General features: G+C 35.8%; 1 protein-coding gene across 2 annotated transcripts; it reads right to left on the reverse strand.

The window, feature by feature from the left end:
- Nucleotides 1–72: 72 nt before the first annotated feature.
- Nucleotides 73–27,821, reverse strand: LOC111025696 (uncharacterized). 2 transcript variants are annotated; one of them, XM_088118252.1, is made up of 20 exons: nt 27,655–27,814; nt 27,416–27,508; nt 27,172–27,204; nt 26,923–26,970; nt 26,399–26,470; nt 26,123–26,138; nt 25,719–25,900; nt 21,829–21,920; nt 20,844–20,981; nt 20,669–20,759; nt 13,714–20,145; nt 10,657–12,724; nt 8,481–8,535; nt 8,274–8,410; nt 4,891–4,954; nt 3,540–4,742; nt 3,133–3,315; nt 2,219–2,721; nt 2,023–2,143; nt 73–1,672 (listed from the first exon to the last, which is right to left on the reverse strand). In XM_088118252.1, exons 1-10 carry the CDS (start codon nt 27,670–27,672, stop codon nt 20,753–20,755), a joined length of 699 nt encoding a protein of 232 aa, XP_087974378.1. In that variant the 5' UTR covers nt 27,673–27,814; the 3' UTR covers nt 73–1,672; nt 2,023–2,143; nt 2,219–2,721; nt 3,133–3,315; nt 3,540–4,742; nt 4,891–4,954; nt 8,274–8,410; nt 8,481–8,535; nt 10,657–12,724; nt 13,714–20,145; nt 20,669–20,752. The 2 variants fall into 2 exon arrangements, with proteins under 2 accessions (XP_087974378.1, XP_087974381.1); XM_088118255.1 differs by lacking the exons at nt 73–1,672; nt 2,023–2,143; nt 2,219–2,721; ... (6 more) ...; nt 13,714–20,145; nt 20,669–20,759 and having other exon boundaries at nt 20,846–21,011; nt 27,655–27,821.
- Between the last annotated feature and the right edge of the window lie 10 nt (nt 27,822–27,831).

The following is a 27,831-nucleotide window of genomic DNA, read 5'->3' on the forward strand; positions in this document are numbered from 1 at the left end:
ACGTTGATCATTTGCAAAAAAACGTGGGAACAGAAGAAAACAAAAATAAATTAAAGAGGCTCCAGCTGGACATCAAAACTCAAAACCATAATCATAGTAGTCCATATGAAGTATGCAAATATTTTCAGACATTATCATAACACGTGTTCAAAAAAATTTCACAGGAACTTAATACATGCTAGCTTCTATAAAATTCTAGAGTAAATGAGATAAATGTTGGGAGAAAACTTACCCAGCATTGCCAAACCCGAAGCCACTGCATACAGCTCGCAGACTTCCCATATCGTAACCAACAAAGGCTACCTCTCTTCATCCAGGTGGCTTCAGGTTTGGCCATGAGAATCTGAGTGGAGGGTTTGAAATTCTGGCAAATAGAATTGCGGCGAGGGGAGGACCTTCCATCCAATGCACAAAATCGTCGATCTCTCCCCGATTGAGAGAATCATACCATCATGTTCCGTACTTGATTTCATTCCGATTCGTGAAACCCTAGACGTAACGATCATCCAGGGCTCCGTAGTCGGAGGGAGAAGAGAGTGGAGAGGCGATCGGAGTTTGTAATGATCAACCATGGATTTGGTGTCCGAGTGAAGGGGATGATGGATGAACAGAACTATTTACTTCATTTCCGTTTTATAGCCCTCGAGTACGTGTCGACTACGTATCTGCGTAAGGTGTAAGCGACCTGGGTTTTTATTTTTATTTAATTCTTTTTCTTTCATGGTCAAAACTGAAATTAATAAATAATAGCAATAATAATTACAATAACCGGTCAGTTTTGTCAGAACCCAACCCGTCTGGACGGCTTGGTTTTAGTCCACTGTTGAAAGAAACCAATAAATATATATACATATTTAAGTAAAACTGTATTTTTTTAACCAAAAAGTAGAAGCTAAAAAATACTCTGGTTCCTGTACTTGCCTTGTAACAATTTAATTCTAACAAAAACTAAAATATTACCAATTTAAAAATATAATGACTAAATCGTTACCATTAAAATTCAGAAACTAGAAGGTGTGTTTGAGAGTGATGATAGGATGAGAGTGTGTTTTAAAATACAAAGAAAGATCAATGAGAACAAAAATGCATGAATGAGCAAAAGCTATTTTAGGAAACATACACAATTGAGTATTTCAAGAAACCATTACCAAATGATCCATCAATTTAGATGATAGGGCATATGAGCAAAAGCTAGTTTGAGTGTCGATGGCTAAAGACAACACCTTTACGGGAGAAAAGAAAGCTGTAAACAATCAAAACACATGAGAATGGTGAACAATTCTACCAGTTGAACCATTCAATCATGCTATACTAAATGATTGTGGAGCGCATTAGGAAACAAATATGGCATTGCAAAACAGGAATTGAAAATAATAACATCATTGTCCTACAAAAAACTAATATGACATATGAAAGGATACAAAAAAGGCACTTTGATGGCCAGAGACGGGGAGAATAAATATCCCTTAGCAGTGTAATTGGGTTTCCCTGCTCTCCCCCAATGTATATGTGCTTGAAATTAAACAAGGTCATCGGGAATTGTCTATTCCTCAAGAGTAGATAGCTCCATTCCACTGCCATCATTTTCTTGGTCGGTCTAGCTCCGAGATCTGGTAATGGTAGAACCCCTGGCTAATTCCAGCAATAACTTAACTCAAGCTGCTTCATACTCCTGCAGTACAATAAAGTTTTGCTAAAATTTGATAATCAAGCACAACGATATAGGTCTACTGATTGATCAAGCAACCTCTCTTCTATGAAAATTGAAAACAAATCTCAAACATTAGTTTCTGGTGGCATTTAAAGTTTGAATCACCTATTTTAAGGCTCCCTAGTTGAATTCCACCTATAAAAGAAACTTTTCACTTCCCTATAATCTTTGTCACTTTAATGTTGAATTCTTGTTATTTGTTTTTTACTAAACACAAGTTAAATGTGAATTTAAGACGAGAATGAAAGCGGACTAAAAATGAAATGTAGAGAGTCATGATAACATTTTAAGGAACAAAAGTAAATTCGAACTTTGAAGAGGGTTCATCCTTGCTTGTTCTTGTTGTAGAGTATACACCTGTTTGCCCTTCCCTTTCCCCGTAGTAGGGAGATCTTCATGAACTAAAACATCCAAAATAAACTTTCCTTTCACCTGTAACATAACATGAAAGTTTGTCATTGTTCTTATATATGTGAATCAAAAATTTGAGAAGCAAAAAGACAAGACCTGTGAATTTAGCATTTTCTTGCTTCGATGTTTTCGTTGAAGTGTCAGTGGATGTTCTCTCGTGAAGAAAGGGGGGAGGGGGTGATAGTTCTTATCCAATTGTAGTGACCCGTTTGGTTGGGATCCCTCTTCCACCTGAAGGAAAAGCAAGTAGGCCATGGCTCGACATAGCCAAAAATACCAACTGGTTTACCAAGTAGGCCATGGTTCGACCTGTGAATTTAGCATTTTTCTTGCTTCCATGTTTTCGTTGAAGTGGCAGTGGATGTTCTCTCAAGAAGAAAGGGGAGAGGGGGGTGATAGTCCGTACCCTATGGTAGTGACCCATTTGGGTGGGATCCCTCTTCCATTGGAAGGAAAAGCAAGAAGTAGGCCATGGTTCGGCATAGCCAATAACGCCACCTACTGCTTTATCAATTTTCTCGTTGGCAAAGTGAGAAATGGCACAGAATTCATTTGCCCATAAACCCTCGAAGCCTTGTTTCCAAATATTTTCACAATCTCTGTGAAGAAAGAGGCAACCATGACTGTTGGAACAAGGAAAATTCGGATTGGAATCCTAATTCCAGGAGGAGTTTAATGGACGGAGAAGTAGGGAGAGTAACCACACATGAGAGGTCTCATTATATTTCAATGCATTTCGGTAGAGTTAACTTGGATTCAGGATTAATGTTATTTATTATACTAACATTGAGGTGTGGTAGAAAACTTGACATTACAATTTAAATGTGATGACAAAAGTTCAAACATAAACCATGCTTAAAATATTTACCAAGAAAATACAACTATTTTTTTTGGGGAATTTTTGTGACGAAATGGAAAAATGTGGACTACTGTCCCAAAAAGTTGGGGAAAACAAGAAAAACATAAATAATTAAAAGAGAAGAAAAAGGAAGCTGAAACTGAAGACAAACCAGCACACCGGTAGGCAAGTCGGAAGCATGTTTTCCGAGGCAGGAAGGATCATTATCCATACACAACAGGGACGTGCAGAAACTATTTCAGTGGCATTGATCCCGATCCATTCCACAGAGACTCCAATACCCAAATTCACAAAACCCATCTGAACCGCCCAAAAATAATCAGAATGGAGTTGCCTGACAAGGGGACAAAAAAGAATAATCTGAGTGGAGCAACATTACCGATTGAGTAATCCATAATCTCAAGTCTTTCTTCTCTCTCTAAATAACCGAACTGTTAACTACTTTGTCCCGCTAGGACGTATCCTTCATCTAAATCTACTAAAATAATAATAATAATATATCATAAATAAAACAATAATCTGAATCCTCTCAACTTGAAATCAAAGACAGAAACAAACCTCCTGTGTCGAACGATCTCAGGATGATGCTTTGGGATGAGATTTCTGCGCCGACGTTAAAATTTTGATCAATCGGCAAACTTCACTGCGGTCGAAGCGAACACCTCCACTCTGTCGACATCTCATCCTGGGTGATCGAGTTTCAAAGCGGCCAACTTTGGATCAGAGATATTGGCCGTCCCAATATTATGAGATTGTGGTTTCCATAGATTTTCAGACGTGGGAGGAGGGAATTATCGTTTCATGAGGTGTAGGGGAGATAAACAAGAGAACGATTTATGGTCACTGTGGGATCTAACAAAGAGAACGATTAAAACTTCCATCGGAATGTGATAAAATGAACGATTTAGGGTTCCGGCAGGATCTAATCAAGAGGAGGATTTAGGGCTCCGAAGACAGAGACGAAAAAACTGGAAGGTGAACAGAGAAAAATGGAGTCCAATTTTATGTACTTCCAAGATCGATAATCGACTGATATGAGCGAGAGAGTGAAGAAGAGAAAACCTTAACTGGAAACCCATAAATGAGATCGAGGAAAACAAAGCGAACGATGGAGGGGACGTTTCTCAAACCAACCAGAAGCGACTCCGTACTTATAGCCGTTGGAGCGTGCGTGGAGAAGAAGCCAACTCAAAATAAAATGCTCTTAATTTAAATTACATAAAAAAAAAAAAAAACGATCAAATTAAGTTGACAGTACAGCATAACAAACGATGGGCCCCCTAATTCGGCCCACGGAGCCACGATCATCTCTCTCTCTATCCCCCTATTTCATTTACTATTTTGTTTCAAAATAGTTTTTCCTTAATTTATCATGTTGTTTGTGTGTGTGTATATATATATTCTCAAAATGAAATTATTAATATAACTATCAAATCAATCAAAATATAATTTAACACACAATTAAAAAATAAAAAATAAAAAACTATTTTTACTTTATTTTCAAATTTTTAATTATACAAAATTTTAATATTTCAAATTCAGACTAGTACGAATTCTAAATTATAATCTCATGACATATATCCCTCACTCTGCCTTCCTGCCTATAATATTTTATTTTAAACTATTTCTTCCATAAGATATAACAATATAATTTTTTTTAACTATTATTAATTTTTTAAAAAATTTTGTACCTTTATGAAAAATGTTACAAAAGGTACCTGCCAAATTGAGAGCTAAGAGATTACCAACCCTCCATATGCCCTGTGAAACAAAGAAGAGAATTAAAGAATAGATAAAACAAAGATGCTATTATCGTTAGAGAGATTAAAAAGATGTCATTCCACCTGTTCAGCAGAAAACTAAAAACAAAAAAGGAAATAAAACATAAGAAAAGCTAATATAATATGACCTTAGTGTGATGCAATGTCCTTCTGACCTCAAGACAACTGAATCTATGATAGTTCATCGATTTTCTGAAAGTTGAAATTTTTACACATTAAAAACAAGTTTATCAATCTATAGTACTTCTCAAATTACGTGTCATTCCGACCTCAACAACAACATATTTTACCGATCAATACAAACTAAAAATAAAAAAATGTCATGATAACTCAATGGCTCTGCACCAATCAGGTTCCCATAACATTATTTTATGATCAATCAGTTGAGCAAAGGAACCAATATTAATGTACACAAAGTAACACGCAATAATCGAAGCAACAACCACCACCAAAGGTAAAAAACAACAATGACCAATACAATAAACAACAAACAACGATTAATAATAATGTACTGAGCTAGAGAATCCATCAGTATTCAAAAATAATAAAAAAAAAGATAGAGAATGCATCATCAAATCCAATGCTCCCCTTTCAGATGGGACTATGAGAATGACCATCTTGAACAAAAGAGGATTGAATAGATTGACCTAGAAACTAGCTATAGAAGTAGTCAAAACAAACCAGCCAAATAGAGAAAGAGAAGAGGGAGGAGATAGGTACTGAACAATAAATGGAGAAAAGTCATGTACTTCTCTTCTACAACCAAAAATGCAAACCTTAACAAATAACCACTACAGAAACCATCAATTGTAAGGTATTGAAAGAGAAAATGCAACAATAAATCCCATACTGCCCCCTCCCCTCCCCCATCCTCCAGAGCCACCACAAAATCTACAAAGAGACCATAGAAACAGCCAGAACACAAGAGAGAAAGACAACAACAAACAAAGCATGAACCCAAAAACCTAAACAACAGAACTTTAACAAACACAACCATAAACATTCTCAAACAAAAGTAATGGGAGGGCATTCCTCATCCAAAATTAAAGAAGCTAACAACTACTAAATCTATATAGTTCAGTGGTAATGGTAATAAAAATAAAATAATGAGAAGTAATGGGCCCAATCCCTGCCGGTACCTGACCTATTCGAATCGGAAGATACCCTGGGATCAAACCAAAGACTAATCCAAGATGGATCTCTCAGCCTAAAATAGAGGCACAATATGGACAAAGAAACCATAAAAACAGCAAGAACACAAGAGCGAGACAACAACAAACAAAACATAAGCTTTCATAGTTAAAAGACACCGGAAACAAAGTGCTTCCTCCCCTCACACATTAAACAGCATATTTTACCAACAAAACAACATCAAACTCCAACAAACTAAACATTAAAAATGTCATCGTGATACTACAATGCTCCCTTACATCAATCTAGTTACCCACCACATTAACAAAAACATCTAGCAAGAACTAGTAAGCAATAGGTTATGGAGGGAGGGAGGCAGGAAAGGAGAGAAAGAGGGAGGGGTGGAAAACAGAGAGGGGGATAGGAACACAAATAACATTGAAACACGATGGAAGGGAGGTGGAAGATAGGAAAGGGAGGAGTGACGAGAAGCAGAGAGAAAAAGAGGAAACAGGGAAGGGAGAGAGAAGAAACGAAGGGAGGGAAAAAAGGAGGAACAGAGGAAGGGGGAGAGAAAAAATGGAGGGGAAGAATAGTAATTGTAACATGTAGCAGAACAATAATCGCTAAATCTATCTAATTAAACAAATAGAATTAATAACAAATAATATTGGAACACAATCCTCCAATAATTGGGAGGGAGAAAGAGGGAGGAAAAGGAGGAGAGATGACGAAGAGAGCGAGGGAGGCAGAAATAGAGGGCCGGGGAGAGTGAAAATGGAAGGGAAGAGAGACAACACAAAGACCAAGTACTCCTTCCAAATATAAAACAATAGTTTAGAATAGTTGATTCACACGTGTATGTCCTCATTTTACACTATAACAACATCCAAGTCAATACAAACTCAAGTTTAAAAATGTCATAATAATACATACATTGGTTCCTTGCATCAATCAATATTGCATTGAATAACTAAAAAAAGCACAGTCTATAAGTAAATTAGGAACAAGCAGCTAAAAGATTGTACTTAATAAATAATAATCCTAACCAAAACAACTAACTACTCCTAAATCTACTTAATTCAATAAATACAAACATTGAAACACGACACTCAAATAATGGGGAGTGAAAAAGAGGGAGAGGGAGAGAGGAAAGGAGGAAGAGATGGATAGGGGGAGAGGAGAGGAAAGGAAACGGGGAAGGAAGAGAGAAAGGAAAGAGAGAGGAGGAGATGATGCAGAGAGAGAGGAGGTGAGAGAAAGGACGGATAGAGAGAGAGAGGAGAAAAAGGGAGGGAGAAAGAGAGAGAGGATATAACAAAGGGGGAGAGAAAGGATATAGTGGAGAATAACAAAAACAGCTATATGAAGACCTTTTGCAACAAATGAAGAATAACAAAAACAGTCAACCTCTGTAAAGAAGCAAGAACAATAATTGTAGCTATGGACTATATGAAGACCTTTCACACTCACTCTGTAGACTAGAAGCTGCAACCCTCCCTCATCCCCCCAAAAAATAATAATTTAACAGACATGTAGACAAAAGGAGTGAGAGAAAGAGGAGATAAGGAAGAAGAGCAGGAGGGGAAGAGAAAGAGAAAGGGAGGAAAAGTGGATTCAATAGCTTGGTTGCTATTGGAAGAGATTTTGGCAAGACACCTCGACATAGAGAAACCACTAAACAAGCAATCAACAAACAAACCAACCCCAAATAAAGATAGAGACAGAGAGAGAGGAGATAGGTATTAGAACAATAAATGGGAAGAAAAATATCTATATCATTCTCATCTAAAACCTAATATACAAGGCTTGAATAATAACTATAACAACTAAGGGACAATTCTAACCAAAAAAAAAAAAAAAAAAGCAGGGGAGAGAAAGGGAGGAAAAAAGAGAGGGAGGGAGGATGAGGAGAAAGAGAGAGGAGATAGGGAAGGAATGAGGGAGCTTACTGGTATTCCATGCATACATAGAATAAGATGGCAATCATTAACATAAATGGCAATCATGAACACGCAGGAGTATGTGTTGCTTTAAAAAAATAATGGCTAGTTTGCTATGGATTTTCATCGTCATTAACTATTGGGTTTCTTTATTAGTAAGAAAACTCAGGAGAAAACCCTCCGCAGTCAGTTCGTTAAACTCGATATACTGCAATGATAAATGAAAACTTTGGCTACATCAAAGCAGTGCAGAATTCCCCCGCAAGCTGAGTTAGAAAAATATAAATGCAAAAAGAACAGAGAATAAAACTTTTTTCTCTGGAGGAAGGAGCAAAAATTAACTTCGATACCTGAGTTAGTGCCACACCACCTTATAATAAAGTTTGCAGGCAATGAAAACGATAAAAGAATACAGCAAACTGGGAAGAGTTGCATACTGATCCATATTTGCCTAATTGACTCCCAATTATTTGCAATTCTAAGAAGCCCTCAAACTGCAACAGACCTCGAACAAAATAATCTTGTTCCCCGAACACAAAGCTCCAGTAGGTTTGTTTTTTCAACCATCATCCATCTGAAATACAATGTTAAAAGCTAAGACGTATCATATAAAACTAAGCTAATCGTAAATTCGAAAAAATAACCTCTGTTCCACGAACACAAAGCACCGGTAGGTTCGTTGATTCAACCATCATCCATCTAAAATACAATGTTAAAAGCTAAGACGTATCATATAAAACTTACTACTACTGGTAAACAAGTTTTATTTTCAAAAATTGCTTTCAAAAAATCACACAACAAAAAGTTCAGTAAGAGGAAAAATTCTTCAAAGCAATGGTATAAGAAATGGACAAAATTTCGAAGGGAGAAAAGAGGCTGGAATGGCAAATTTAAGAGAGCGAAATAAAAATTTTGGAGAAAATATGTTTTGAGGGATGGACAAAAATTCCAACGGCCACAATCAATATCCCAACAACATGCAAAAGAGAAAGCCCATAACATTATCTTTTTAGCTCAGACGAAAAGATTTAACCGAAATGAAGAACATGCTACCTTGACTGACTGAGTAGCTTCGAAGTAGAATATTATACATAAATATCCCTCATATTTATCCAATACAAATAAGACTGCAACAAACTTCAACCGGTAAATAAATTAGGAAGGAAGAAAAAAAGGGCATCTGCTATTATGAATATTGAGACATTGAAGAATATTGAAATGGAAACGTACCTAATGGAAATAAATCTTAGACACCATCTGAAGCATAAGAGAAAACACGAATCTAGGGAGCTGACAAACATGGAAACTGAAACATACCAAAGAAAAATATACTTGTTGACAGGACAATGTATGTAAGTAGGTTTTCATCTCTTATAGGTGTTAATACCAACCCAGTAAAGCAGTCTTTCTTGGGCTCAAGGGGATCGGGTGTAAAGTGGAATCCTTCCTTTTAAATACTTGGAATTTCACCTCAGTGGTAATAAAAAGTTTGGGCCTCCTTCCCAAATGAGGAAGGTTAACCCTCGTGCAAGTGATTCTTAAAACTATTTCCCATCCAATTTTTCTCCCTAACAAAAGCCCCAGTTGAAGTGACTCAAGTGAACAAAATGATGAAAAATTTTATAACTAAGCAAAAGGTGTACAAACCCTTGAAAATTAGGCAATAATTCATAAATCGATGGCAAAACTAGGTCCAACCCAATGTCTAATTGAGTGAACTTTCTAGATCATTATAAATCGATGGCAAAACCGTGTCCAACACAATAACACGAACTTCATAAGGGATGGAAGACTATAACCCACAAATCTTTAAACTCTATAAAAGATCCGCTCCCTAGAAAATTTATACTATTTGGTTAAAGACAAACTTTCCATGGGTTAAAGATTCCTAATGTAACCTATAGGTGGATCTCAAATGGGATGGATTTTTTCTATGAATTGAAGATCATCTTCCGCTAATCTTCATACCCTACAAAAAGTCCATTCAACCTAAGGGTTACATTAGAAATCTTCAAGACATGAAAATTTTGACTCTCCAAAACATCTAGATTACATAAAAAGAATGGAAGATTATCCCTCACTATCCATAAAAACTCTAGAAAGTTCACTCAATTAGATAACAAACCCCTGAAGATTAGGCAATAGACCATAAATCGATGGCAAAACCGGGTCCAACACAATAACACGAACTTCATAACGGGTTCAAGACTATAACCCACACATCTTTGAACCCTATAAAAGATCCACCTCTACGAAATTCATACTACTTGGTTAAAGACAAATAATCCATGGGTTAAAGATTCCTAATGTAACCTAGAGGTGGATCTCAAATTGGGTGGATTTTTTCTATGAATTGAAGATCATCTTCTGCTAATCTTCATACCCTACAAAAAATCCATTCAATACGAGATCAACCTAGGGGTTGCGTTAGAAATCTTCAAGACATGGAAAATTTGAATCTCTTCAGATTCCATAAAGAGAATTGAAGATTATCTCCCACTAATCTTCAAACTCTAGAAAGTTCACTCATCTAGATGACAAACCCCTCAAGATTAGGCAATAAATCATAAACCGGTTGCAAAACCGTGTCCGACCCAATGCCATGAACTTCATAAGGAATTGAAGACTATAAGAGAATTCATGGAAAATAAAAATTAAAAAGAATCTCCAAACACTCGTATATAAAACAAAAAACTACTGGGAACCACCACTTCTAATTACAGAAAAAGATCCAACTCCTCAACTGGAAACCACCACTTCTAATTACAGAAAAAGATCACAACTCAGTGCCACCAACAATAATGCTATAATAGAAAATACCTTCTTCCTAAATATGTTGATCCATGGGCTTTTTTGAACCTTCCATCGTAGAAATAATTGTAGGAGGTCAACAGAATTTTCTAGACCTGCACAAGAGAAGCTAATTCCTAATTAGCCTCATCCGCTAATCTACTAGATCGCCACCAACAATAATGCTCTGATAGAAAATGTCTTTTCCTCCAAAATATGTTCATCCATGTGCTTTTGAACACCTACAAGTTTTGGGAAAAAGAGGTAAAAATGTTAATATAGAGAAGAAATGTTGAAACAGAAAAAAAAAAAGTTAAAAAGAAAAGAGGATTAAAAAACAAAACTTTTGTAGAAAAATCATAGAAGTTCTTAAAATATTTTTAAATAGCAAGTATATTCATAAAAAGGTGGAAGGAATTGGAAAAAAGTTTGAGGAAACAAATTCAAAACGAAAAGATGTTAGGAGATTGACAAACAAAGAAAATTTTAAACTTTCAATAAAATTAGTGCAGGCAATAAGGTGAAATAGGAAAATTTCCGGTCAATTAATTTTCCTAAACTCACCTCACATCTACTACTCCAAAAATCATTTTGAAAATAGCGTTCAAATGTCAGGGAGAAAAATACTTGAAAGTACAATAAATTTAGAAAACAAGCTTTATACTCGAAAATTACTTTTCAAAATCATACAAAAAAAAAATTTGAATAAGACGAAAAAATTTTCAAGAGAGAATTTAAGAAATGGACAAAATTTCGAAGGGAGAAAAGAGGCTGGAATGGTAAATTTAAGAGAGTGAAATAAATATTTTGGCGAAAAAATGTTTTGAGGGATGGACAAAACTCCAAAGGCCACCATCAATATCCCAAAATCCTGCAAAAGAGAAAGCTCATAACATTATCTTTTTACCTTAGACGAAAAGATTTAATCGAAATGAAGAACATGCTACCTTGACTGAGTAGCTTCGAAGCAGAAAACAAATATATAAATATCTCTTGTATTTATCCAATACAAATAAGATTGTAACCAAACTTCAATTGGTAAATAAATTTGGAAGGAAGGAAGAAAAGAAGTGCATTCGCTCCTATGAATATCGAGACATTGAAGAATATTGAAATGGAAACATACCTAATGGAAATAAATCTTAGACACCATCTGAAGCATAAGAGAAAACACGAATCTAGGGAGCTGACAAACATGGAAACTGAAACATACCAAAGAAAAATATACTTGTTGACAGGACAATGTATGTAAGTAGGTTTTCAATATGAGATCAACCTAGGGGTTACACGTTAGAAATCTTGAAGACATGGAAATTTGACTCTCTCCAAAAAGTATGGATTCCATAAAGAGAATGGAAGATTATCTCCCACTAACCTTCAAACTCTACAAAGTTGACTCAATTAGATGGTAGACCTCTGAAGATTAGGCAATAAATCATAAACCGATGGCAAAACCGTGTCCAACTAGACTTTATTAGGAATTGAAAACTATAATCCACAAATCTTTAAACCCTATAAAAGATCCAATCTCTAGGAAATTTTCATACTATTCGATTAAAAACATTTTCCAAGGGTTAAAGATTCCAAAATGTAACCTATAGGTGGATCTCAAATTGGGTGGACTTTTTCTATGAATTGAAGGTCATCTTCCGCTAATCTTCATACCCTATAAAAAACCCATTCAATATGAGATCATCCTAGGGGTGACATTACAAATCTTTAAGACATGGAAAGTTTGACTCTCCCCAACAAAAAAAAATATGGATTCCATAAAGAGAATGGAAGATTATCTCCCACTAACCTTCAAATTCTAAAAAGTTCACTCAATTAGATGACAAACCACTGAAGATTAAGCAATAAATCTAAAACCGATGGCAAAACCGTGTCCAACACAATGACATGAGCTTCATAAGGGGTTGAAGACTATAACCAACAAATCTTTAAACCCTATAAAAGATCCACTCTCTAGGAAATTCATACTATTGCGTTAAAAGAGAAAATTTTCCATGGGTTAAAGATTCTTAATGTAACCGGTGGATCTCAAATTGGGTGGATTTTTTCTCTGAATTGAAGGTCATCTTCCGCTAATCTTCATACCCTACAAAAAACTTATTCAATATGAGATCAACCTAGGGATTACGTTAGAAATCTTTAAGACATGTATTCCATAAAGAGAATTGAAAATTATCTCCCACCAACCTTCAAGCTCTAGAAAGTTCACTCATTTAGATGACAACCCACGAAAGATTAGGTAATAAATCATAAATCGATAGCAAAACCGCGATCTTAAAAAATTAGAGCCACAAAAAATGTAAAACAATCACTAATAATAAGATAGCTAAAGATGGAAGTTTGCTACCAAGTTTATCAACAGAATATAGATGAAATCAGAACAAGAAAAATTAAGGTAGCTCCTTAAGAAAGTTATACAACAAAGTAATATCAATATCAATGATGTCTTATATACAACATTTGGATCACCATTCAATTTAAAAAATTGGACAAGGATCATTCTGATCGGTGCAGAAAGATATATTCAAACCAAGTATTACTGCAGAGCAAGCATATTTCCAAGTGAGTTTGTATGATGCAGTCTCAATCTTTAATATTTAAAGTGTAATTTGTTCATAAAATACGAATAGCTAAGAGCTCTTTCTAAAAGAAATAATTATATAAATTTTTTTAAAACAGCTCTAAGATAATCTCATGATTAATGCATGAATAAACAAGAAAGCATGGATGACAGTAGTAATGAGCATGAAAATTTAGAAATGTCTATGACCTCCTCACAAGCAAACTAAAGAGAAGTAACAATGAAAAAGGTCTTAAAAAATTTGAGGGTTGGTGCATTAAAATGCAAAACCTATTAGGTTGTAAAGCACCCAGCAATCTATCCACACATGAGAAGGCTAACAGAATAAAACATATAACAAATAATGGGCCCCTTAATTAGACCCACGGAGCCACATCTCTCTCTCTATCTTATTTCATTTACTAAAGAATTGCTTTTAATTGTTAAAATTATTTTGGGACATCCCCTCGATCTTCAAAAAAATTCGAGAGTTGGTAAATTAATGAAAAACTTACTTGGTTTTTAGACACCCGAGAATTCTATCCACATGACAGGATTAAGGGAATGACTCTGATACCATTTGTTAGGAACAAGGAACCACCCTCCACATCTCCATTGATACGATATTGTCCACTTTGAGCATAAGCCCTCGTGGTTTTGGTTTTGGTATCACCCAAAAGGCCTCGTTCCTTATATATCCGAGATCGTTTCTTTATCCGGCCAATGCTGGACTTTATCCGAGATCATTCATTTATCCGGCCAATGGTCCTTTATCGCGTTCCTAACAGGGGAAAAACCAAAGGAAGTGCTTTTTAAGGATAAATTTATCTTTGCACCATCCTCAAGGTCTTAAAAAATTTGAGAGTTAGGTGAAATTAAATGCAAAACCTATTAGGTTGTCAAGCACCCCAGTAATCTATCCACATGAGAAGGCTAAAAGAATAACAATGATCTAACAAATGATGGGCCCCTTAATTAGACCCTCGAAGCAACATTCATCTCTCTCTCTCTGTGTTATTTCATTTACTAAAGAACTGCTTTTAATTGTTAAAATTATTTTGGGAGCACCCCCTCGATCTTCAAAAAATTCGAAAGTTGGTACATTAATGAAAACCTTACTGGGTTGTTAGACACCCAAGAATTCTATCAACATGACAAGATCAAGGGAATAACTCTGATACCATTTGTTAGGAACAAGGAACCACCCTCCACATCTCCATTGATACGATATAGTCCACTTCGAGCATAAGCCCTCGTGGTTTTACTTTTGGTATAACCCAAAACGCCTCATTCATATCGAGATGTTCTCCCTAACTTATATATCCAAGATTGTTCCTTTATCCGGCCAATGTTGGACTTTAGTCGCGTTCCTAACAAGGGAAAAACCAAAGGAAGTGCTTTTTAAGGATAAATTTATCTTTGGACCATCCTGAAGGTCGTAAAAAATTTGAGAGTTAGGTGAAATTAAATGCAAAACCTATTAGGTTGTGAAGCACCCCAGCAATCTATCCACACATGAGAAGGCTAAGAGAATCACACTGATCTAATAAATGATGGGCCCCTTAATTAGACCCACGGAGAAACATTCATCTCTCCCTCTGTGTTATTTCATTTACTAAAGAATTGCTTTTAATTGATAAAATTATTTTGGGAGCACCCCCTCGATCTTCACAATATTCGAGAGTTGGTACATTAATGAAAACCTTACTGGGTTGTTAGACACCCAAGAATTCTATCAACATGACAGGATTAAGGGAATAACTCTGATACCACTTGTTAGGAACAAAGAATCACCCTCCACATCTCCACTGATACGATATAGTCCACTTTGAGCATAAGCTCTCGTGGTTTTACTTTTGGTATCACCCAAAAGGCCTCGTTCGTATAGAGATGTTGCCCCCAACTTATATATCCAAGATCATTCCTTTATCCGGCCAATGCTGGACTTTAGTCGCGTTCCTAACGGGGGAAAAACCAAAGGAATTGCTTTTCAAGGATAAATTTATCTTTGGACCATCCTCAAGGTCTTAAAAATTTTGAGGGTTAGGTGAAATTAAATGCAAAACCTATTAGGTTGTCAAGCACCCTAGCAATCGATCCACACATGAGAAGGCTAAGAGAATAACACTGATCTAACAAATGATGGGCCCCTTAATTAGACCCACGGAGCCACATTCATCTCTCTCTCTGTCTTATTTCATTTACTAAAGAATTGCTTTTAATTGTTAAAATTATTTTGGGAGCATCCCCTCGATCTTCAAAAGATTCGAGAGTTGGTACATTATTGAAAAGCTTATTTGGTTCTTAGACACCCGAGAATTCTATCCACATGACAGGATTAAGTTAGGAACAAGGAACCACCCTCCACATCTCCATAGATACGATATAGTCCACTTTGAGCATAAGCCTCGTGGTTTTACTTTTGGTATCACCCAAAAGGCCTCATTCATATCGAGATGTTGTCCCTAACTTATATATCCAAGATTGTTCCTTTATCAAGCCAATGATGGACTTTAATCTGCAGGTTAAAACCTAAGGAATTGCTTTTCAAGTATAAATTTATTTTTGGACAATCCTCACGATCTTAAAAATTTTGATAGTTAGGTTAACTTAAATGCAAAAAATTTTGATAGTTAGGTTAACTTAAATGCAAAACCTATTAGGCTGTCAAGCATCCCAGCAATCTATCCACACATGAGAAGGCTAAGAGAATACCACTAATATAACAAACGACGGGCCCCTTAATTAGACCCACGAAGCCACATTCATTTCTCTCTTTGTCTTATTTCATTTACTAAAGAATTGCTTTTAATTGTTAAAATTATTTTGGGAGCATCCCCTCGATCTTCAAAAAATTCGAAAGTTGGTAAATTAATGAAAAACTTATTTGGTTGTTAGACACCCGAGAATTCTATCCACATGACAGGATTAAGGGAATGACTCTGATACCATTTGTTAGGAACAAGGAACCACCCTCCACATCTCCATTGATACGATATAGTCCACTTGAGCATAAGCCCTCGTGGTTTTACTTTTGGTATCACCCAAAAGGCCTCGTTCGTATAGAGATGTTGCCCCCAACTTATATATCCGAGATCATTCCTTTATCCGGCCAATGCTGGACTTTAGTCGCGTTCCTAACAGGGGAAAAACCAAAGGAATTGCTTTTCAAGGATAAATTTATCTTTGGACCATCCTCAAAGTCTTAAAAATTTTGAGGGTTAGGTGAAATTAAATGCAAAACCTATTAGGTTGTCAAGCACCCTAGCAATCTATCCACACATGAGAAGGCTAAGAGAATAACACTGATCTAACAAATGATGGGCCCCTTAATTAGACCCATGGAGCCACATTCATCTCTCTCTCTGTCTTATTTCATTTACTAAACAATTGCTTTTAATTGTTAAAATTATTTTGGGAGCATCCCCTCGATCTTCAAAAAATTCAAGAGTTGCTACATTAATGAAAAGCTAATTTGGTTGTTAGACACCCGAGAATTCTATCCACATGACAGGATTAAGGGAATGACTCTGATACCATTTGTTAGGAACAAGGAACCACCCTCCACATCTCAATTGATGCGATATTGTCCACTTTGAGCATAAGCCCTCGTGGTTTTACTTTTGGTATCACCCAAAATGCCTCATTCATATCGAGATGTTGTCCCTAACTTATATATCCAAGATTGTTCCTTTATCCTGCCAATGTTGGACTTTAGTCGCGTTCCAAACCGGGGAAAAACCAGAGGAATTGCTTTTCAAGGATAAATTTATCTTTGGACCATCCTCAAGTTCTTAAAAAATTTGAGAGTTCGGTGAAATTAAATGCAGAACCTATTAGGTTGTCAAGCACCCCAGCAATCTATCCACACATGAGAAGGTTAAGAGAATAACACTGATATAACAAATGGTGGGCCCCTTAATTAGACCCACGGAGCCACAATCATCTCTCTCTCTGTCTTATTTCATTTACTAAAGAATTGCTTTTAATTGTTAAAATTATTTTGGGAGCATCCCCTCGATCTTCAAAAAATTCGAGAGTTGGAACATTATTGAAAAGCTAATTTGGTTGTTAGACAACCGAGAATTCTATCCACATGAATAGGAACAAGGAACCACCCTCCACATCTCCATTGATACGATATTTTCCACTTTGAGCGTAAGTCCTCGTGGTTGTGGTATCACCGAAAAGGCCTCGTTCATATAGAGATGTTGCCCCCAACTTATATATCCAAGATCGTTCTTTTATCCGGCCAATGTTGGACTTTAGTCGCGTTCCTAACACGGGAAAAACCAGAGGAATTGCTTTTCAAAGATAAATTTATCTTTGGACCATCCTCAAGGTCTTAAAAATTTTGAGTTAGGTGAAGTTAAATGAAAAACCTATTAGGTTGTCAAACATCCCAGCAATCTATCCACACATGAGAAGGCTAAGAGAATAACACTGATATAACAAAAGATGGGCCCCTTATAATTAGACCCACGGAGCCACATTCATCTCTCTCTCTGTCTTATTTCATTTACTAAAGAATTGCTTTTAATTGTTAAAATTATTTTGGGAGCATCCCCTCGATCGTCAAAAAATTCAAGAGTTGGTACATTATTGAAAAGCTTATTTGGTTGTTAGACACCCGAGAATTCTATCCACATGACAGGATTAAGGGAATGACTCTGATACCATTTTGTTAGGAACAAGGAACCACCCTCCACATCTCCATTGATACGATATAGTCCACTTTGAGCATAAGCCCTCGTGGTTTTACTTTTGGTATCACCCAAAAGGCCTCATTCAGATCGAGATGTTGTCCCTAACTTATATATCCAAGATCGTTCCTTTATCCGGCCAATGTTGGACTTTAGTCGTCTTCCTAACAGGGGAAAAACCAAAGGAATTGCTTTTCAAGGGTAAATTTATTTTTGGAGCATTCTCAAGGTCTTAAAAAATTTGAGGGTTGGTGCATTAAAATGCAAAACCTATTAGGTTGTCAAGCACCCAACAATCAATCCACACATGAAAAGGCTAAGGGAATAACACTGATTAACAAATGATGGGCCCCTAATTCGGCCCACGGAGACACAATCATCTCTGTATCCCTATTTCATTTAGTAAAGAATTGCTTTTAAGTGTTAAAATTTTTTCTGGAGCATCCCCACGATCATCAAAAATTCGAGAGTTGGTACATTGATGAAAAACTTATTGGGTTGTTAGACACCCGAGAATTCTATCCACATGTCAAGATTAAGGGAACGACTCTGATACCATTTTGTTAGGAACAAGGAACCACCCCTTCACATCGTCATTTGATACGATATTGTCCATGTTGAGCATAAGCCCTCGTGGTTTTACTCTTGGTATCACCCAAAATGCCCCATTCGTATAGAGATGTTGTCCCTAACTTTCTTATTTATCCAAAATCGTTCCTTTATCAAGCCAATGTTGGACTTTAGTCGCATTCCTAACAGGGGAAAAACCTAAGGAATTGCTTTTCAAGGATAAATTTATTTTGGGAGTATCCTCGAGGCCTTAAAAAATTTGAAAGTTAGGTGCATCTAAATGCAAAACCTATTGGATTGTCAGGCACCCCAGCAATCTATCCACACATGAGAAAGATAAGGGAACAACACTGATATAACAAATAGCGATTTGGTTTGATATGTTTTTAGCCGACTACTCGACTGGGATTTCCCTTTTTATTCTAGACATATACTCCCCCCCCCCCCCCCCAATGCGCCGTTCCCAGCCTCCCCATGCCCTCACGACCGACAACCCTCGTCACCCTCTCCAGCGGCCATCTCCAACAACGACATCTAGCGGTGGTGGCAGCCATCTCCATGACCCATCCCCGCTTCCTCCATGAAGTTTGAACAACCCACCTCCATATTGGTGGAGGTGACCCATATGCCAAATCACATGAGAAGTAAGAATCCAACAAAAAGGGTTAGATTATTTCAGATCCGAAGAGCAGAGGAAGCAAAAAATGGAAGATTTTGAAAAATGGGGCAAAAATTTCCACACATTTGGATTTCAAGTTTTTGTTTGCAGAAAGAAAGGAGAGAGTGGCTAATGGGTTGGAAAGGGTGAGGTTCTCTCTCTCTAGAAGAAATTGCAGAAAGAAAGGAGAGAGAGAAGCTAAAGGGTTGGAAAGGTTGGAAGCACAAGAATCGAAGTGAGATTTTATCCAGATATGATTTGTTGGAATATCTTGAAGATTTTTTAATTTCTTAATTTTTTCTTTCATTTATTTTTAGAGCATCTTATAAACCTTTTTTTTTAATTTATTTATCAAATAAGGGGACTAGAAAGCAGAGGGACAAATTTAAAAATAAAATTTAGAAAACCGATCGTGTCGGTTCGGTTTTTAACCGAATTTGTTCGGGTTGGTTTTCATTTATGGAACCGAACCGAACCGAACCAACAATCTTACACCCCTACTATATTCTATACCATCAAGAAAATACATAATAATCTTACAAAACAAAAAGAATTATAAGTCCATGTCATACATATATTGTATACCATCAAGGAAATACATGATAATCTTACAAAACAAAAAGAATTATAACCTGAAAGGCAATTTATCAAGATCCACGGCATAGATCACCCCTCCCCTTAGCAAACTGATCTCATAGATGGCACAGAATTTGGCTAAAATTAAAAGCAAAATGTTCCCCTATTCCAATAACTTTTTATTACTAGTAACGGAACCGATAAGACACCATATTACTACAAGGCAAATAACAAAATATGTTTTTAAATTAAAATAACAAATTATGATCGGTATACCGTTATTGAATCATCACAATAATTGTTTTATCATATTTATAAATAGATATGAAAAGTTTGGCAACATACCTCCTCAAATGAAGTTATGGGTAGGAGAATCCATTCTTGATCAACCAGAAGCGAGTCCGTAACTTATAGCCATTGGAACGTGCATGGAGAAGAAGCTTAACTCAAAATAAAATTAAAATATAAATTTATTTAATTTCTCTTTAATTTAAATTGCATAAAAATTCGTAAAAATAACGATCAAATAAGTCGGCAATATAACAAATGATGGGCCCCCCTATATTCGACCCATGGAGTCGCATCAACTCTCTCTCTCATCCCTCTTTCAGTTATTGTTTTGTTTCAAAATGGTTTTTCATTCCTTTCCAAATAGCATAACAAAGTAATGAAACTCAAAAAAATATTAAAATAAAATAAATAATGTGTTTCTATATTACCTAACCTGTGAGAAGTTGTAATTAATTTTTATTTTAGTAATTTAGAAAATAGATCATTATAAATACAATACATTTCCATATAAAGCTTCTTTTTATTATTATTTATTTTTTTGAAAATGAAATTTCCTATATTAACAATTTAAAACTTCTGTAATTATATCATGTCTAAAAAAAATTATAATTAATTATTGTTAACTATTATTAAGCTTATATTATGAAAAGGTTACAAAAGGCGGGTACCTACCAAATTGAGAATATAGGGATTGTGAACCCGCCAAATCGAGAGCTAAGAGATTACCGACCCTCAAAACCGAGACCAAGGCATTGATTAGAACCTGCGAAACCAAGAAGCAAATTACAGTTTATTGGAAGTAATAATAATAAGAAAAAATAAAAAGAATTGGTAAGTTCATCTAAACCTTCCCCTGGCTTCAAGGGCAATTCGGTTCAGCTTTGAGTTCCAAGAACATGAAGAACTTCCTTGTTTTCTTCCTGTTTTTTGTTTCCTGCTGTTATTCTCCCCTGGCTTCAAGGACAACTTTCTTGTTCCAATTCGACTGAGTATCGGTTACATTTGATACCAGTTTCTGCAAACATAAACATAAATTTAAAAAAAAAAAAGAAAAAAGGCAAAACCTTAGACTAGAGAATAAGCAACAATAGAAAGACCCGACACTTGAAGAATGGAGGGAGATTGGGCATCGAACCCCATGGAGTCGAGAAGGTTCGGGTAATAAATAACAAAAGATGTGTACAAAAAAGAAATTATCTAAGATCATATAAAATACATATAGGCAAATATAATGTTATGTTAGGGAGAAAACATCACTCAAAGCAACAACCAAAGGTTAGAAACAACAACGACCAAAACAACAAACAAGGGGAAAGAAACCGCTCAACACATATGTTAATATATAAATTTTAAAGATCAATCACTGTAATCTCTTTGATGAGTTCGAAAATGCAAATACACATGTTAAAATTCCTAAAACGGCAGGTGAAAGAAAAAGGTTCTCTAAATCAAAGGTGCAATAGAGGTCCAAATTTAAGTGAGGAAAAAAGTTACAAAGACAGAGCACCAAAGATGGAAATGAAAAGGCACAAGTACTTGCCATTTACACCATAAGAGAGAGGGAACGGGAGAGAGCAAAAGAGAAGAAAAGAGGGCGAGAGGTAAGGAGCGAAAAAAATTAGAACAGTAAATGAAAAAATTATATATTCATGTGCTTACCATCTAAAAGTAAAAGCGAGCCTTGTATAAATAAGCAAACAATGAATAAACAATAATCTTAATACAAGAAGGGAAGAAGATTGGCATCGAACCCCATGAAGTAGAAGGTTCGTGCAGTGGGTTAAGATTAGCACTACTGCACATGATTTCAATTACTTAAAAATTGAACATACCTGCAAACTTGAGAATCTAGGGATTGAGAAACCTCCAAATCAGAAGCCAAGAGACTACAAACCCTCCAAATCGAGGCCCATGCAATTAGAACCTACGAAACCAAGAACAAACTTACAGTACGATTTTCTGTACTTTCAAACCGGTAATAGATTGATAATGAGAGAGATTGAGTGAGAGAGTGGATAAAACCCTAACTGAAAACCGATAAATGAGATCAGAAAAAAATAACAAACAAACCCTAACACAAGGTTGAGAAGTATATGGACATGTGTATGAAAGACAGGACACCAACGTAATTTCAGATCAAGCAAATAAACTTTAACATAAAGGAATAACAAGAGAAAGAAGACAATTCCAACACCGGTCATGACATTTTTCATGGAATTTGATATGACCTTAACCTGGAACAGAACATTCAAGAATATGGGCGAAGATTTGCATATGAATTGGAAAGAAAATGGCGGTTAGTGAGTAGATAGATAATTACCAGTACAACACACTGCAGCATGAGAAACTACTCTCTCCTATGAGATCTTTCAGTGCGCCTAAATTCACATCACGGATCGGACATGTGTATGATAGACAAAACCAACGGAATCGAAAACCTAGGGATGGGAACTTTTGTGGCGCCTCTCCCTCGGTTGTCGAACCCTAACATCCCTCCGACCACCACAGTTTGAATCGGAGGCCATAGACAGAGGACGGAGAAACAACGGCTCCCGTCGACGGGATGAAGAAGAAGGAAGAGATGATCGAAGCGGTGGAACTGGTGGCATGCATCGAGCGATCACGATAGCGATGGCAAAGGGAGGAGGAGGAGAAGGAGAAATAAGAAGGCGGGAAATGTTCGAGGGGTCGTTTCTTAATCCAACCAGAAGCGACTCCGTACTTATAGCCGTTGGAGCGTGCGTGCAGAAGAAGCTAACTCAAAATAAACTTATAAATATAAATTGCTTTAATTGATCTTAATTTAAATTACTTTTTCTTTATCAACCTTAAATTAACCATTAAATAACTTGCAGAACTTCTTTATTAATAAAATTGTCAAATCTCTTGAAATATAAAAATAATACAAAGTAGAAAAATATTTTTTACTTTATATTTTAAATTTGTTTTAGTAAAAACTTCTTTTGTTTAACTCCATTTCTCCTCTAATTTCTCTTCACCTTTCCATAATAGTTAATAATTAAAATATGAATAATTTATAGAAACAAAAATTTGATTTTTTTATGCAAAAACTAAAATTTGATGACTAAGATCTCTAATAAAAATACTACCACTTCTATTTTAAATGTACTAAACAATTTACATTTTCTTTTAACAAAAAAATCTGGGCATCTTTACATTGTATTATCTTTATATAATATAAATTATGCATAAAAATATTTTAGATGTGATATTACTGTTTACGTTTAAACATAAGCCCTCATGGTTCAACTTCTGGTATCACCCAAAAGACCTAATTCATATAGAGATGTTGTCACTAACTTATATATCAAAGATCATCCCTTTATCTAGCCAATGTTGAACTTTGGTCGCTTTCCCAATAGGAGAAAATAAGGTTATGATCTCTTACATCTAGTTTGAAAATGACACTTTGACTCTTGGAAAAAACGACAAAAAGATCCTAAAGAATTTCTTTCCAGTGCAAAAATTCTTTTGGGAGCATCCCTCTAAGTCTTCAAAAAATTCGAAAGGTGGTGCATTGATGCAAAACCTATTGGGTGGTTAGGCAACTCTATCCACGTGACAAGATCAAGGAAATGACTCTGATACTATTTGTTAGGGACAATGAACCACCCTCCACATCTCCGATATGATATTGTCCACTTCGGGCATAAGCCCTCATGGTTTAGCTTTTGGTATCACCCAAAAAGCCTCATTCATATACAGATGTTGTCCCTAACTTATATATCAAAGATCTTTCCTTTACCTAGCCAATGTTGGACTTTGGTCGCATTCCCAACAGGGGAAAATAAGGTTATATCTCCTATATCCAATTTGAAGATGACATTATGATACTTGGAAAAAAATGACAAAAAGAACCAAAAGAATTGCTTTTCAGTGTCAAAATTCTGTTGGGAGCATCCCACTAGGTCTTCAAAAAATTCGAGAGGTGGTGGATTGATTCAAAGCCTATTGGGTGGTTAGGCAACTGATCATTCTATCCAAATGACAAGATTAAGGGCAATATTTTGATACTAGTTGTCAGGGACAAGGAACCACCCTTCATATCTCCATTGATACGATATTATCCACTTTGGGCATAAGCCCTCATAGTTTCGCTTTTGGTATCACCCAAAAGACCTCATACACATAGAGATGTTGTCGCTACCTTAAATATCAAAGATCTTCCCTTTATCTACGGGGGAAAATAAGGTTATGATCTCTTATATCTAATTTAAAGATGACACTATGATACTTGGAAAAAATGACAAAAAGAACCAAAAGAATTGCTTTTCAGTGTTAAAATTATTTTGGTCTTCAAAAACTTCGAGAGATGGTGCAATGATGCAAAACATATTGGGTGATTAGGCACTCGAGCACTCTACCCACATGACAAGATTAAGGGAATGAATCTGATACTATTTGTTAGGAACAAGGAACCACCCTCCACGTCTCTGATAAGATATTGTCCACTTCGGGCATAAGCCCACATGGTTTAGCTTTTGGTATCACCCAAAAAGCCTCATTCATATAGAGATGTTGTCCCTAACTTATATATCCAAGATCTTCCCTTTATCTAAGCCAATGTTCGACTTTGGTTGCGTTTCCAATAGGGAAATTAAGGTTATAATCTCTTCTATTCAATTTGTAGATGACACTTTGATTCTAGGCAAAAATGACAAAGAGAATCTAAAGAAAATCTTTTCAGTGTTTAAATTTTTCTAGGAACATCCCTCTCTGTGTTCAAAATTTTGAGAATTGGTGTTTTAATACTAAACCTATAGGGTAGTTAGGCACCCGAGCATTCTTCCCACGTGACAAGGTTAAGGGCATGACTCTAATACCATTTGTTAGGTACAAGGGACTTCCCTCCACATCCCCGTTGATACTATATTTTCCACTTTGGGCATAAGACCTAATGGTTTTGCTTTTGGTATCATCCAAAAGGCATCATTCATATAGAGAGGTTGTCTCTAACTTATATGTCTAATATCTTCCCTTTATCTAGCCATTGTTGGACTATGGTCACGTTTCCAACGCGAAAAATAATGTTATGATCTCTTATATCAACTCTTAATAATAGTTAAAATTGATTAGGTTGTCTTATACAATTCTTCAATGCACGCTTAAGGTACTTTGCATCTAAACGAAACCAAAAACAGTCCTGAAATTGAAGCAACTACCCTAGCCCATCTCATTTATATATTCTATACCATGAAGGAACTAAATAATAATCTCACAAAACAAAAATAATTACAACCTGAGGCATTTTATCAAAGATCCAATGCATAGATCACCCCTCCGCTTAGCAAGCTGATCTGATATATGGCAGTATATTTGGCTTAATTAAAATCAAAATATTCCCCTACTCAAAAACTTTTTATTACTAGTAACCAAACCAATAAGACACCATGTTACTACAAGGCAGAAAACAAAATATGTTCTTAAATTAAAATAACAAATTATGTTTGGTTTGGTATACCATTATGGAATCAATGTGACAATAATTGTTTTCTCGTGTTTATAAATAGGTTTGAAAGTATTTTCATAGTTATTGAATAATAATAAAGTTCAAAAAGAATATCTAATTTGTTTGTTATGAAATATAATCGTAAAAAATTGAAAATGTGGAAATTATTAACTAAATAAACATTTATATACATTAAAAACTATACAAACGATCAAATTTTGTGAAGAACAGAATTTGCTTGTTGCAACATACCTCAAGTGAAGCTAGGGTAGGAGAATCCATACTTATTCCTCTATGTTTCTCAATCAAATACTGTATGTAGTAAAAGCCCTCCCTCGAAGCTTCTAATCTCGCCATCTGACTCATCCATGGCCCCCACACGTCTTGTAAATCAACAACTTCAAGCCATCGGTTACATTTCCAGAGCCAAAATACTAGCACCATAAATAAACAATGTCAGTAATAAATAACAATAGAATTAGATCACCAATGTCTATTTTACAAAAGCACAGAGGGGAAGAAGATGGGGAAAACCTTAGAGAAGACGCAAGGTTCAGGCAGTGAGTTAAGATTAGCGCTAGGGCACACATGATATCAATTACTTGGAAAAATCCTCTGGAAAAACTCACAGAAAATATTACAAAAACTGCATGTACCTGCAAAATTGAGAATCTAGGGACTGAGAAAGTTACAATGTCATTGGAAACAAAATCTCTCCTTCAAAAACATAAAAATCAGCCCCTGTAAGTTCCATTCCTTTCCAGCAGACTCCGTCCCAAAAGCTTCTCTATTGGTTCCTTCTTCACTTTTCTCACCAATCTTTAAAGTAATCTAGGCTTTCAATAACTTGTGGGCGTTGTCCTCTCAGAAAGAACATACATAGAAAACTCATTACAATCATGCAAATGATATATCACAATTTCAAATTTTACCTTCAGCGAGGAGATGCCAAAGTGGATATCAAGTGAGGCTATGGCAGCATGACAGTCTCTGATGTTACACAACTACTACAAGGCAAAAAAAAAAAACTTTTTCAGACCAAACCTAGGCCTATTACACACACTTGATCGCAAAGGAAAGGATGAGAAGTACAAGGCAGAAGAAAGAGCAATAATTCATCCAACCATATTAAATTACAATATCCCAACTCAATACAAGGGAATTAGTGAGTTCCCCAATTTAGGTTTTCCAAATAATTTGATAAGTGGTTCATCACAGCTTTTCAATTACTTCCCTACTATTCAAAACGTTTTAGAAGTTCCTTTGCTGTTGTTATCCAAAAATACATAAGAGTACAAGTAAATTATGTCAACGAAAACAGTACACAAAAAGGGGGACAAAAAACATACAAAAAGGAAAAATAATTCAAAGTTAATTTTAAAATTTCGTATAACCGACAAACCCAATTTGATCCTTCAAAAAATTTTCACAGTAGAGATTGCTGTTGTTAAAATACCTGGCATGCTAAGCCATCCTGCAGTAAATTCCTATAACCAGCCGAAACCTAGATAATGTACGCAGAAAGGGAAAAGAAATGAAAATTCAATAAACAGAGAACTTCTAAAAGAATGACTCCTTTTTAAGCATGCTCCTTTCTAAGGATTACTTAAATTAGGGAAGAAATTAAAATGAACGCAAATAGTAATCAAAAGCAATACCACGAGACGCAACTTTGGCAACAACAGGCATTCAAATCTAAGAGTACCTCAACCTTATCCAGCTTCGTGGCTCTGGCTAGCTATGAAATCATTTAGACACTCCAAATTTCCGAATTCCAAATCGAGAGCGAAAAATAAAAGAAACAGAAACCGATAGTTACGAAAATAAAAATTTCTTCAGTACGACCAGCATAGTACTCCCCAAAAATTTAGGGTTTCGAAGTACCCAAAAGCCTTAAAAAGATGGATAAGAACAAACTTATGCCGATCAATGGGAGTCGGTGAGTTTACCAGAAACTTGGAATGACGATCGCAAAATTGAAAGAGCGAGATTGAGAATGGGGTGAAACAGAGGGACGGTGGTACCCAGAATGCGATAAGAGCCTGCGAAACCAAGAAGAAAGTTACAGTACGATTTTCTGTACTTTCAAACCGGAAATACACTGATAACGAGCGAGATTGAGTGGGAGAGTGGAGAAAACCCTAATTGAAAACCGATAAATGAGATCAAAAAAAAAAAAAAAACGAACCTGGATGGTTGACTCCATGAACTGAAGATGCGCCAAAGAGAGGGAGAGCAACGAACATTTGAGTAAACCGCGAACCCCTACATCTTATAGCCGTTAGCGTGCGTGAAGAATAAGCAAACTCAAAATAAAATTATAATATCATTTGTTTTAATTACCTTTAATTTAAATTACTTTTTT

This window comes from Momordica charantia, assembly GCF_013281855.1.
Source record: "Momordica charantia cultivar OHB3-1 chromosome 10 unlocalized genomic scaffold, Mcharantia_2.0 BLBB01000010.1, whole genome shotgun sequence".
NCBI classification, from domain to species: domain Eukaryota; kingdom Viridiplantae; phylum Streptophyta; class Magnoliopsida; order Cucurbitales; family Cucurbitaceae; genus Momordica; species Momordica charantia.